Genomic DNA, 12,658 nt, shown 5'->3' with positions numbered 1-12,658 from the left:
AAAAGACAAGAGTATATGTGGGATAGATGAGGACACAGCATCTGGCCCTTTCACGCCTCATTGAGTTGATGGAATACTAATAAAAGCCATATGACAACAGCATACTAAGTGTGTAATTAATATTCTAAAATATTCCTGCGCTGCATGTGGCAGAGACCCGTTCGAGGCTCCCTCGCTGGCAAAGTGACGGCGCTGTCTCTCGGTAAAGAGGAGGCGTCCTTATTAACCTTTTTCCCTGAGCTGTGCCTCCGACAAACCAGCCGGCTCTGCTCGGCGCTCAGAGTACACACGGCCGCCGTTTGTTGTCCCGTCAGCTGACGACTGTCCTGACAGCAGATAAATAATCTCTTCTGCAGCCTTTTCTCCTCCGAGCGGAATGAGGAGGAGCTAATTGATTGATTCGGAGATGAATCAAAGTGAAGTGGTGAAGAGTCGTTACACAGTCAAATATATAGTTTTTACTACCAGGGTCTGAAGATCTTTCAGATCAAGGTCAGGCAATGTGTTGTGAAGAGGCCCAGACTTTCTGAGAACATACTGTGTGCTCAGTATGAAAGACTGGAGCAGCATGAGGTTGTCTAAGGGGATGAGCTGAAAGTAGAGGATGGACACACAATGACTTTAACACCGACTGTGTTTACATTCACAAAATTTGTCGATTTTGGCCTTTTTTCCATAAAAAGACAATATTCCTACGAAGCTGTTCGCGTGGCTAATTAAATGAAAGCTGTGCTAATATTCCTGTTTACATGCAGCGCTGCATACTCTGGTTAATGTGGTCTTTTATCATGATCAAAAAATGGAAAAGGTGTCACTTCTGGAGCCGCCTGCCATTTTGTGTCAAAATAAAAAAAGTTTTCCACCGGCGACGGACTTGTTCGACCACGCGAACACAGCCTCTCTCTTTTATTTGTTCAACCACCTGCTTGAAAAGGTTGGTGCTGCGATATTTGTGCACATCCAAAAATATAGAAATCCCCGAGTTTCTCCCGCTGACCAGAAATGTTGGCTTTTCTTTTGGGCACGTGTTTCTATCCAACTGGTGGCTCGTTGGTTTTGTGCACGTGTTCATATGTTACAAAGTTAAAGAAAACAGTGCGATCTTCAAGTATGATGCAAGAAACTTTTACAGACAGAAATGTTTAAGATGGAAGAACAAGGCTGTGCATCAGTGACTGAATTATGTCAAGAAACGATCAGATATACACGAGCAGAAGATAATAATGATGGTATCCTGACAGGACTGTGGCAAGTTTAATCTCTTTATCAGCTGTTTTTGAATTTTACTACGTTCCGATTTTCATCATTTCTCTTCTCTGCAACGTCGGAGTGTGACTTTGTTGTGCAGTTGGATAGAAATAGCCGCACACACACACACACAGACACACACACACACACACACTCTCAGCACTCACACATTTATTATGTGTCTGTCTCCTGGATATCCTCCGGCAGACAGATAAGAGGCAGCAGAAGAAGCTCAGGAAGGCCCTCTGCTGTAGATGATTGTCAGCTCCAGAAATTCAGTGCAGATTTACGTCAGTCTGCCGTGAACAGCAGCCTTCCTCTGGGCTCACCGCACTAACATGTTGTGTGACTTTAATATTTCATTGTGCAAGCTGTGGTGTATCTGTCTGAGGAAGGTGACTTTATGAGTGCAGACGTTTGATCCTGCATGTTATTACAGCTCTATGATGCCTGGTGAGCTCAAACACTGAGGAGTGAGGTCATTTTCACCTTCTTATTGACAAAGACATTTTTAAATGTATGACTGAATGACTTTTATTAGCTCAATGTTTACCTGAACTGCCTGTGGGCAAAAAATCTTGCAAATTAATGGAAAGTTTACGCATTAAAGTCATAGATTTAAAGGAATCGATAGCATTTTAATGTTCTTACGCTATGAAGCTACAGCTAACAGCTACAACTAAAGACTGGAAACAAGGAAACAACGAGCCTGGCTCAGATTAAAGGTAGAAAATACACCTCTGTAATGACTGATGTACGCCCCTAAAGTTACGCGTGCGATCTCTGTTACTCTGCTAGCGTGCTACTAATTTAACTAGCTAAATATGCCGTCAAACATTTCACTGAGCAGATTTTTAAAACATTTTCTAACCAGCTGAGTTCACATTTTTTCGACGCACTCAAAACATGTTCTGCAATCGGAAAAAAAAACTAAGTGATGGAGAAGTTTTGTTTGTTCGTCACTTGAATTAAAGTAAAGATATGTTAAAATATTACTTTGGTAGAAGTGAAGTCACCCATATGAATAGAACTTGAGTAAAAGTATCTGATATTAAATGTACTTCAGAATCAAAAGTACCTATCTAGCAATAAATGTACCTGAGTATCAAAAGTACAAGTGAAAGTACATTATTCCAATCTGATGATCAGATTTGATCCGATTCCACATTTTTCTGATTATCAGTCAGTGTTTTTTTTTAATCCCATTGCTGATCAAATAAATACATTTAAAAATGTTTTACTTTGGCTCTGATGCAGATTGTAATCAAAGTATGCAAAGTAACTTGTAACTCAAGTTATCAGATTAAATGTAGTGGAGTAAAAGTACAATAATTAAAGTAGCAGAAAATGGAAATACTCAAGTGAAGTAGAAGTACAGAACTTGAGTAAATGTACCTAGTTACATTCCATCACTGAGTTGTGTGAATATGTAATAGATTACAGTGGTTCCAACAGTAATGAATGGACTTGTGGTTGACTGGCATACGCACACAGAGCTCTGTGGAAACTCACTAATCATCACTTTACATCTTGTTCGTATAAAAACACTGAACTGTCAGCGTGTATGTTCTGTATTGTACTGTATGGACTTCCTGTTTCCTCCTGAGTCCAGCCTTTGTGCTAAGCTAAGCTAACGGCTGCTGGTTGACGCAGTCAGAGCATCCAACTGTCAGAGAAAGTGAACACTTCCCAACACGTCTACACTGTTTCTTTAAGGAACCCCTAGTGTACATTAAAAAACATATTTTAATGAGTTTTTGTCTACTATTGATTGGATTCTGCATTTTTTTTTTTTTTTTCAAAAAAATGTGTTTATCACTAATAAATGAGTGTTTTAAGACCAGCAGAGCTCTGCAGGATCTCTCAGCGGGTCAACAAGACACAACTCCTCCGTATAAAAAGCTTTAATTAGCTGCTTTCATCTTCTGTTTGTGAACGGCTCCCAGAATGTCCTGCTTGTTCCCAGGCCTTTGATTAAAGAAGATATAAAAGAGGTAAAGAGAAAAGAGGATAATTAAACAAAGCAGCCTTTGAAAATCCAGCCATACTTGCTTATCTGTGAGACACTGGGCACAATTTGGACAGTTTACCAGTCAATCTCACACACGTTCACACACAATATTCACACCCATAATTTTGAATATCCAGTTAACTGCATGCCTTCGAACCATGAGCGGAGAAGCAGCTTACGTCATGAGAAGTTTCTATCGGAAACGGGAACATTTTCATTAATTTTTATGAAAATAAGCCTGCCACTCGTGTGATTTATAACATTTTTTAAAAAATGTTTTAAACATAGTTGTTCATGTTCATTGTATTAGTATTTCAATATATACAGTTAATATACTGTTTGTGTTAAAGGTCCAATTTGCAAGAAATGATGATGAGGTCATCAGATGATGCATATTACATATTATTGCTAACTTGACGGTGGAGACCTTCACGTGCAAAGCTGACACTGGTGGTGTAGGCAGAGCGTCACAGAAGCTTAAGGCCTCCGACCAAGCTGCTGTATTAGATGTTGATTGAGTTGAGAGTGAGAAAGTGGTCCTCACTGTTTACTGTGTATTTTTCTTTAAGATATATCATTCTTAACCTTTTGTGTGTGTGACCATGTTCACCATCTTGTGTATTAGCATGCTAAGATTTGCTAATTAGCACTAAACACAAAGTACAGCTGACACTGATGGGAGTGTCTTTAGTTTTACAGATATTTGTTTATGAACTTAAGTGGCGCTACATGAAAAGTCAGAGGATCACATGTGAGTGGGATTCGTCCTCCGGGAGATCACGAATATCTGTGAAAAGCTTTGCAGCAATCCAGCTATTGAGTTGCTTCATTCATTCATTCATTCATTCATCTTTTGGTGAACCCTCATGACGGCCTCGAGTCCATCAAAGCGAAGGAACGAATAAATAAATACAGAGACGCTGAAATACCATTGTCAAAATAACTTTCGGATTCAGGAGCTAACATGGCTTTAAAAAAATAGTCGGAACTAAAGACATTAATAATAAATCTGCTCCTTTTTACGTCCCCCAGTAAGCGACGCAGCGAGCGTGTAGGTACGACACCAGAGTGGTGGAGCTGATACATCTGAATGAAACGCTGCCATGATTAATACAATCAGTTACGACTGTTTGAAAAGTTGAAACGGCCAGAGCGAGAAAGGTCTATAACAAACTGAAACCTCTGATCACCAATGGAAGCGTAGACTGGAAGCATAATAACATTTATGGCTCCTTTCGGTCTCTTAAGGATCCGTTTCAACAGTTTTACACCTTAAATTCACTGACTGAATAACACAAGTCTGAGCGCGTAAAGCAGAATTGTGACCCGAGCCTGCCGGGTTGAAGATGTGCTGTGTGGGAGGGTATTTTGGTGTTTTTGTCTGGCTTGCCGCCTGCTCTGTTGCCATGGACGATATTATCTGCTAAGCTGTCTCGCCCTGTCAGCGCCTGCTGCATCATAGTGTGCGGCCTGTTGAAGAGAAAAAGCAGGTCACTTTGAAAGCTACAGGCCCTCCCTGTCCACTGCAGAGGGGTCAGGAAAAAGCAATTTGCATTTTAACACGAGGAACAGTGTGAGTGGAGTGTCGCTGCTGCTCGAGCTCCCTGAAGGGCGGAGCAGAGCCCTCCTATCACATTTGACACCTCCTTAATAGAGAGGCATGGCTCCGCTGCAGCCTAGATTTATAATCCTGGACTGATGCATGCCTTTGATTTACATTTCAGTATTTATTTTTCTGTTTATTCGATGAACACGATTTCAGTTTATTCTGCTCAGTGAGAGTTCATAATCTAGTTCCCAATATTAATAAATCTTACATTTTTTCTGTATATTTGACTAAAAGCCATTACTTTGTGTACTTGAGGGATATATTTCCTCTTTGACCTCCAGCGACATGCAGCCGTACGTCTCTGCAGCTCCACTGGAAGTTCAGTTCCTGCAGTATCGGATGATTTTGAGCCTGTAAATGGACGACAGCTGCCACTTGTGAGGGGCGCGCAGGATGTTATCTGAATAACGGTCGATGTTGAACCATCAACGCTTTGATTCATATTTCATTCATACAACTGAACGTTTGCAACGTTGAGATCAAATTAATTCTCATACGTGCAATAATTGGACCACGATCAAAGGTATTTTTGTTCTTTCCAACAAAATCTGAGTGAGATTCTTTGAGGTTTTCAGTCACTAGAGCAGCGTCTACAGATGGCAGTGTTGGTCCAACACTTTGGTCCAAAGGGAAATATCTTGACAACTACTGAAGAAATTGTTGTTGACTCTATTCAGACACTAATAACCCCACAAGGGGAATCCTTATGACGCCATCCTAACTGTTCATAGTGTCAACAGGAGGTAGAGGAACGGTTGTCCAACACCTCAAGTCCTCCTCCACCATGAGGAATACTATATTTCTGTATTTCTGAACATGATGTCCACTTTTTTGGTTGCCTCGCAAAAGTGTTTTCATGACTTTCATCAAAAGTGCGCGATTTTTTTGCCAAACAAACTTTCAGTGTAGAAAATAATCAGCCGAGTTCTGTGTGAAGGCAGCATTAGCAAGCAATCGTTTGCGTGTTAGAAAGCTAACATGTTCAAAGACGAGACAGCATCTTAACATTCAAGATCGTAACGTAGGAACTTGCACCAAGGCTGATGATTTCACTCTGAGCCTGCAAAAATGTGCACTGCACAGACAATAAACCCTTTATGTTGTTTACGCTGGCGCAACCTTCAGGACGAACGTCTGTTTTCTCTTCCACTGGTGGTGATGATTTAGAAGCAGAGTTGTCTATGCATTTTTCATTTATCCAACAAATTGTTTTTCTTAAGTAGAACGAGCATTACAGCCTCACAAGTTCACAGCGTGGCCACAGAGTGACCATGAGACTGCTGAAGGACAGTATAATGTCACATATTTCCTGTGCAGGTATGTCGAGCAGAGGGCATTTATAAAAATGTTAAATGACACTGCCATGTGAGCCGGAGGAGGGACTGGTGATGGATGGCTCGGAGCGCAGCGGGTTGTTGGACATCCTGGACGTGACGCTTTGATCAATGTGTCTCTCCACACAGCCGGTCAGGAGACGTAGTGCCTGCCATGTTCAGACCCCATTGTTTAATCCAACATATCATTTGCACGCAGGCGAAGGTTAACGAGACAGAGATAACCCATTAAAAGATCAATTTATCATTCTGAATTTTATCTCCTATTTTGTCCTTTTCTCCCCCCCCGCCCCCCCAAAAAAAAATAATCACCCACACTGCTACAAACATGGAGGTGCAGCCACTTACAAGCACATCTACAAACACAAACACTCCAACACGTCCGATAAAACCCTTCAGGAGTTGTTCTGGGGTTTTTTTTATTCCTTGTACTTTCCTCCTTGTGTAATTTGTCTGCTTTTATCTCAGCTGAGGGATTGAGCTGGCTTCTGGGTGCATGTTTGGATAGCCCGGACATCCATTATCAGTCCGAGGCAAACCCGATTTAGGACCTCAGTAAAAGAATTACTCAGAGGAGAGGACAGCGCCGTGATTCTGTCACCTTCTCCTCCACCCTCGGCCCCCATCGCTGCTCTTTAATTGGGCTGCTAATCAATTAAGGGCTGTGTGCGAAAAGACCGTCTCAGCCGAGTGCATAAATGAGGCTGACAGTGGGAGCTGTGAGACACAGAGAGGTGACTTAACAGAACACATTTTACCCCAGCGTGTCATATCCTGCTCATTATAACTGACGCTACACAAACATTTACAAACTTTACCTTCTCCTGTCCAAATGTCTGCAGTCATTCACCTTGACCTGTTTTCACTGCAGACTATAGAGGGTTGTTAATTCAGGCCCTGGGTAATGATCTTTGGGTCCACACAATGAGTCCAGCCTCACCAGACAACATCTTGTTAGCTCAGCGATCTTTTAAGTTGCCACTCACCACCTTCACATGCTCCTAAACCTTTCAGAATCTAATGAAAGTTGGTATTTTAGATATAACATTACGTATGAAGGTGATTGAAATTAACTCATCCATGCAGCATGTGGTCAGACTGAAAACAGTCCTGAGTTAAAACAGCACAGGAGGCTTTTGAAGGCATCGTGCTCATGTAGGCTATTTGGACCCAACTGCAATATGAACGCAAGAGTGACAGCTACAGTCCCGACATGGCATCAACAATCGTACTTGCAATATTAAATCTCCTTACACAATCACAGTATCATTGGTATTTTGAAATATCACTTCATATTTTCACAGAAAAGCATTTTAAATATTACCAAAAAAATAAGGACTGTGCACATGAAAAGAAATACATGAAAACATTTAATTGTACGTCTTGGTGCTGCTGCCTCCCGGGACTCAGACACACTGGACAAAATTTCCACAGAAGCACCAGATGGGCCTTTGAGGATCCTTCAGTCCGTAAACAGGCTCTTGGTTTGGTGCGGACGCCTTTGGTCTCCTCGCAGCAGCAAACGTCCTACAGCTGTTTTGTTGCTGCTCGTTTGATCTGGACTTTGAGTTTGACTTTCACACCTCAGCCGCGGCAGGACGTTTAAAGAGGCCTGTGACGTGTAGGGACTGACAATGCCGTGAAGAATGAGCGGCCATTTCCACAGTTATTAAGAGCGTTTAATAACTTAATTCTTGCAAATCAAACGGAGAGAGGCCGAGCTCCAGTGGCTGCACCTGGCGACGTGCCAGTGGTCCACCTCCTGCTTTATTCTATGAAAAGATTAGAGGGCTGCAGAACTTATTGACTCAGATTTCTCCTCCAGGTATAGAGTAATTAATGTAATTAGGTCCTCTATCTCCGCTCAGGCCTCTTATCAAAGCTGTTTCCTTATCGCTTCTGGAAATTTAATTAGAAAAATCTTTCCAATTAATGATTTTGCAAAATTAAAGTGAACTTCAGCCGGTTGATTCCCTTGTTAATTGTTGGCCAGAGGCGTATAAAGAGAAGAGTTGGACAGCTGGACAGAGGTGGAATGGAATAACAGGATGTACATTACTTAAGTACTGCACTTAAAACTCCACCAATCAATATCTTTTTATATTAACAGTGAACCAAATAACATTCACCGAGGAGCTGGACCCACAGAGGATTATCAAACTCTGCAGAGGTCTTTGGCCTCTTTCAGCTCAGTGTTTTGGTTTTGCAGCACATTTACTGTCAGTGTTGTTTTTTATCGACCTGTTCAGAATCGAGTGGAACGTTAAGCAACTAAAGAAACGGATATTTATCTCAGGAACTGGTAGAGACTGACATTCATCAGACCGACGAAAACACGATGATGATATGTGGAGAAGTGTGTCCGTCAGCTTGTTGTGGAGATCTGCTGCCTTTTAGAGGCCAAAGAAAAGATTCATGCAGCTTCAAGTAGTAAAATACCTGGCAAGTGAAAGTCCTAAGACGAGCGCAATCGCCTCGTAAACTCATCGTAACGCACACTTCGTTTAAACTTGACATAGACGAACTGAAACCGTCTTGGTTTGTCTTTCCATAAATCCCTAATTCACAGAGTAAGATGTTAAGATCGTCGTCCACTGCCGCTGCCCGACTCCGCAGCTTCATGCATCTCATGTCCTCGCCCGTCTGACCTCAAACTGACCTATGCTGGACTCCCCTGTGCAGGCAGATAGCTAACTGGCTAATTGGGCTACCTGATAATGGCCGCTGGTTGTTAAAGCAAAAACAGCCACAGAAAAGAGAAAAGTGAGCAGCAGTTGGCGTTTCTGCTGCCGCTATAGGATTAGCAGCAAAATGTACTGAAAGTATGAGAAGTAAAAGTACTCATCACGCAGTGTTTTCCTCCTATATCTGATGCTTTTGGATTAATATTACTGCTGCAGATGTTTATGGTTGAGCTAATTCTAATATACTAAAGCATAGTTTAATCTAGGGATGTTAATGATGGATCAGTAATCGATTAATCGCCGTTAACTATGTATTAATGGACAATTAGAGATGGGCACATATACATCAAAAAAGTATCATGTTACTAATTAGAAATACTTTCTTATCAAATATATCACAATAAAAAACAGAATACTGGTATAAGAAAGAATATTAATTTAAATACGGGTGATTTTTAATTCATAAAATAAAATAAAAAACAGTCGATACAAACTGATATTATTACATTTTAGCCATTTAGCAGCCTCAACATGGACAGACGGGAGCACCGCAATGAAAATTAACTCAGTCATTTTGCTTTCATTCATGTAACCTGTTGTTTACTTCATCTGTCCCTTAATTAGGGCCCGAGCACGAATCTCGTGAAAAGCTCTAGTTTCCGTTATACCTGGTGGGCGTGGCAGTGTGTTCCACTTCGCGACCCCCCTTATGGCTTTTCCCATTCTGTAGGAACCCATTTCTAAGGCTGACACAATATGTCTAGTACTTAAACTAACTCATCCTGAATACGTCTCTATATAATACGTATCTATAGCGCCACCCACTGGACACAGGAAGTCACTGAAGATGTCACTGTTGTGTTGTGTGTGACACGAATCCCATTTAGGTAGGACATTTACACAGGCAACGGGAAAGCAGACATCTGAGCGCACATGCCTCCGACGGCGCCACAGCCCGACGTACGTGGGGGGGCGAGGACCCGTTCATCACTGCTTGCAGCTTTAATTCTTAATGTGGCCTCCTCTGATTTTGCATTGAACATAGATCAATTATGTTAATGATTAACCGGTCATTGGTTGATACGACAACCGACTATCGATTGAAGAGATTGCTTAAAAATTTGCATCCCTAGTTTAATCTTAGCAGGACATCATGTTTTATAAGATCATCACATGTGTGTAGCGTGGCTGTCCTGTCAGAACCTCATCGCTAAAAAACATTTTAAAAGCCAAACAAACATTTCTGATGTAAACAAAAACAAAGTGATTTCTTCATCTGGCATTTTGTCTCACATTTACCTGCTGGTCACCTCTCTCCTCTACCTGTCCACACATTTTGATAATGCCAGCAGAGTCCAAATGCAACACACACACATACATAAAGCCCAAGTGTGTGTGTCTGTGTGTGTCTGTGTGTGTGTTGAAGTGCCTCCCAGTCCTCTGCAGTGTGCTGCAGGGTGGAGACAGAGCGGTAACCATGGTGCAGGAAGAGTAAACAGGAAACCCGACACACACAGTACAAGAAACATGATCCACCTGGTCATGGAGAAGTGAACTGGAAATGAGTGAAAACTGGAAAACAGAAATGGAATAACTGGACGTGTAAGTAGAGAATCGTTATCTGTTTGTTCTGCTGTTGGTGCTTCATGTGAAAAATAGGAGCGAGGTTCGAGCCATGCGGCCCTCGATCAGCTGAGTGATTGATGCATCTCCTCGTCTCTTCCTCCAGGGAACCCCGATCACATCACCTGCATCATGGCTCAGAAAAACACGTCTGAAGCGCGTCCGATCCCCAGACTGGTTGTCAAGATCGTAGGCAGCAAACAGGTCAAGCAGTTTATCGAGGAGCCACGAGAGTGAGTATAATAACAAAGCAGCCCCTCACAGTGTCATTAACTACGGATCAAAACATCTTGTGTGTCAAAGTACAAAACTCCTCACCTTCACATGTGTTTCCCAAACAGAGACTCTGGAGACGTGTCAAAGAAAGAAGAGAGTCGTCCGGTTAAAGCTGCATTTGATGGTGATTTCAAGAAACCTCCAGAAAAACAGGATGTGATGGCGTCCAGCTCTGACAGAAAGGTGGAGAACAGAGTGGACTCTGCACTTTGGGCTGTCATCAACCAGGTACATACAGTAAACTGTGTACATGTCACAGCTTCTTAACATTCAGAGGAAATAATAACAGCTTATTATGGAGTAATTTGCAAAAACAAAACGTTACAAAGTACTTCACAGTGAAAACAAAGAATACGTGCAAACCAAATCCAAAACATAAAATATAAAACTAGATAAATAATACGCTGTGAAAATATCTGGTGATAATATGGTTACGGATAAGTCTTTTGTTCACGATAATCGTACAGTGAAAATCTGACATGGTGACAGGCCTGTTCAGGCTCGGTGGAAAATGTAGCTGACAAAAAAAACAGTCTCCGTCTCTGAAATGGAGCAAAAGTTGAGTCTCTGAAAATAGAAATACTCAAGTAAAGTATCAGAACATATGAACTGCTTCTTCTTACCTGTGTTGTTTTAAGAGCTGCTGTAGAAGAGTGTGTGAACACAGCAGACTGGACCCTAACTGTTCATGTACATGGTCTCTTCACTGCGTTTCTCTACAGGTTCCTGACAGACGGTGTGTGACAGCGCCCTCTGGTGATCGCTCCAGGTCCTACATTCACCCAAAGACTCGTCACAACTGTGAACCGAGAGCAGCTGAAGTTCTGGAGATATCAGAACAGGTTCTTCTGTAAAATACATAACTTTAAAAATGCAGAGTTTATTGCAGTGAAATCATCAGGAAACACACGTAGAAACAAAACCTGAACAAAACAGATGCAGATTCTGACCTTTTGAAGGTCACGAAGGAGACGCAGAGCTTTACTGGGAACATCAGGCCAGGCAAAAAACCCTGTGTACACAGAAGATAAAAGTCTTTTCTCTAGAATAAAGTAGCAAATATATTTTCATTAAAAAAATTAATAAAATTACCCACCAAATAGCAGGTTTGGTCTTCCAGGCTTCTTTAGATCTTTGATTGTAATCTCTGATTCTCTTTGATTAACATGAACACATGAACCGTTAAACCTCTTTGATTGAGGAACATTACAGATTCCCTGTACACTGTTGAGGATTCATTGTCAGCACATCTCATCCTAATAAAAACTTCTACAGGCTTTTAAGGTATAAAATAAAGTGGCTGTTTCCTAATGAATACAAGACAAAATGGTTTAAAATGACATCTTCCAGCTCTATGATCCACATCACACATTCACAGCGCAGCTCTGCTGTTAAACTGGACCGTTGCCACCATGACTGAAGATAAACTCACCTTTCCTTCCCTTGCAGAAAGGTGTGTCTGAGGGCGCAGATAAGGCCGAGCTCTCCTCGGCTGTCAGAGAGGAGCTGTCTGATTGGCAGCTCTCCTCTCTGAGATCAGCAGAGGTCGAAGTGGCAGCTCTCGATCTCACCTTCAGCGGGACGCTGCATCGATCTGAGATCACTCACCTGTTTCTGAAACATGATGTTCCTCTGAAGCTACCAACGCTTTCTCTGCTTCTCCAAATGTTTTGTGATAAAAACGATCCGGTACAGGTGAGGTCGCAGTAACAGTTCAACTCCACACACATGGAAAACTGGTTTTACAATGTCTTTGTTTACCATGTTCTCAACAACTAGATAGATTTCTGGGCAGACTCGAGCACCATCACACTTTGTCCTACACTGCTGTTCACGACAAGGTTGCTTCACATGGCAAGGTTGCCATGTAACA

The 12,658-nt window shown here is 41.9% G+C and overlaps 1 protein-coding gene across 1 annotated transcript; it reads left to right on the top strand.

Annotated features, from left to right (window-relative positions):
- Positions 1–10,390: 10,390 nt before the first annotated feature.
- Positions 10,391–12,495, top strand: c23h1orf87 (chromosome 23 C1orf87 homolog; the record flags this gene model as incomplete). The annotated part of the gene is made up of 5 exons (XM_084354102.1): positions 10,391–10,488; positions 10,616–10,742; positions 10,851–11,013; positions 11,508–11,627; positions 12,235–12,495. The coding sequence occupies exons 2-5, from the start codon at positions 10,642–10,644 to the stop codon at positions 12,493–12,495; spliced, it is 645 nt and encodes a 214-aa protein (XP_084210228.1). The 5' UTR covers positions 10,391–10,488; positions 10,616–10,641.
- Positions 12,496–12,658: the final 163 nt, after the last annotated feature.

Source organism: Pagrus pagrus, assembly GCF_965226575.1.
Source record: "Pagrus pagrus genome assembly, chromosome: 6".
Classification (NCBI taxonomy): domain Eukaryota; kingdom Metazoa; phylum Chordata; class Actinopteri; order Spariformes; family Sparidae; genus Pagrus; species Pagrus pagrus.
The sequence above is the reverse complement of the archived record's forward strand: the minus strand, read 5'-3'. Positions and strand labels throughout refer to the sequence as shown.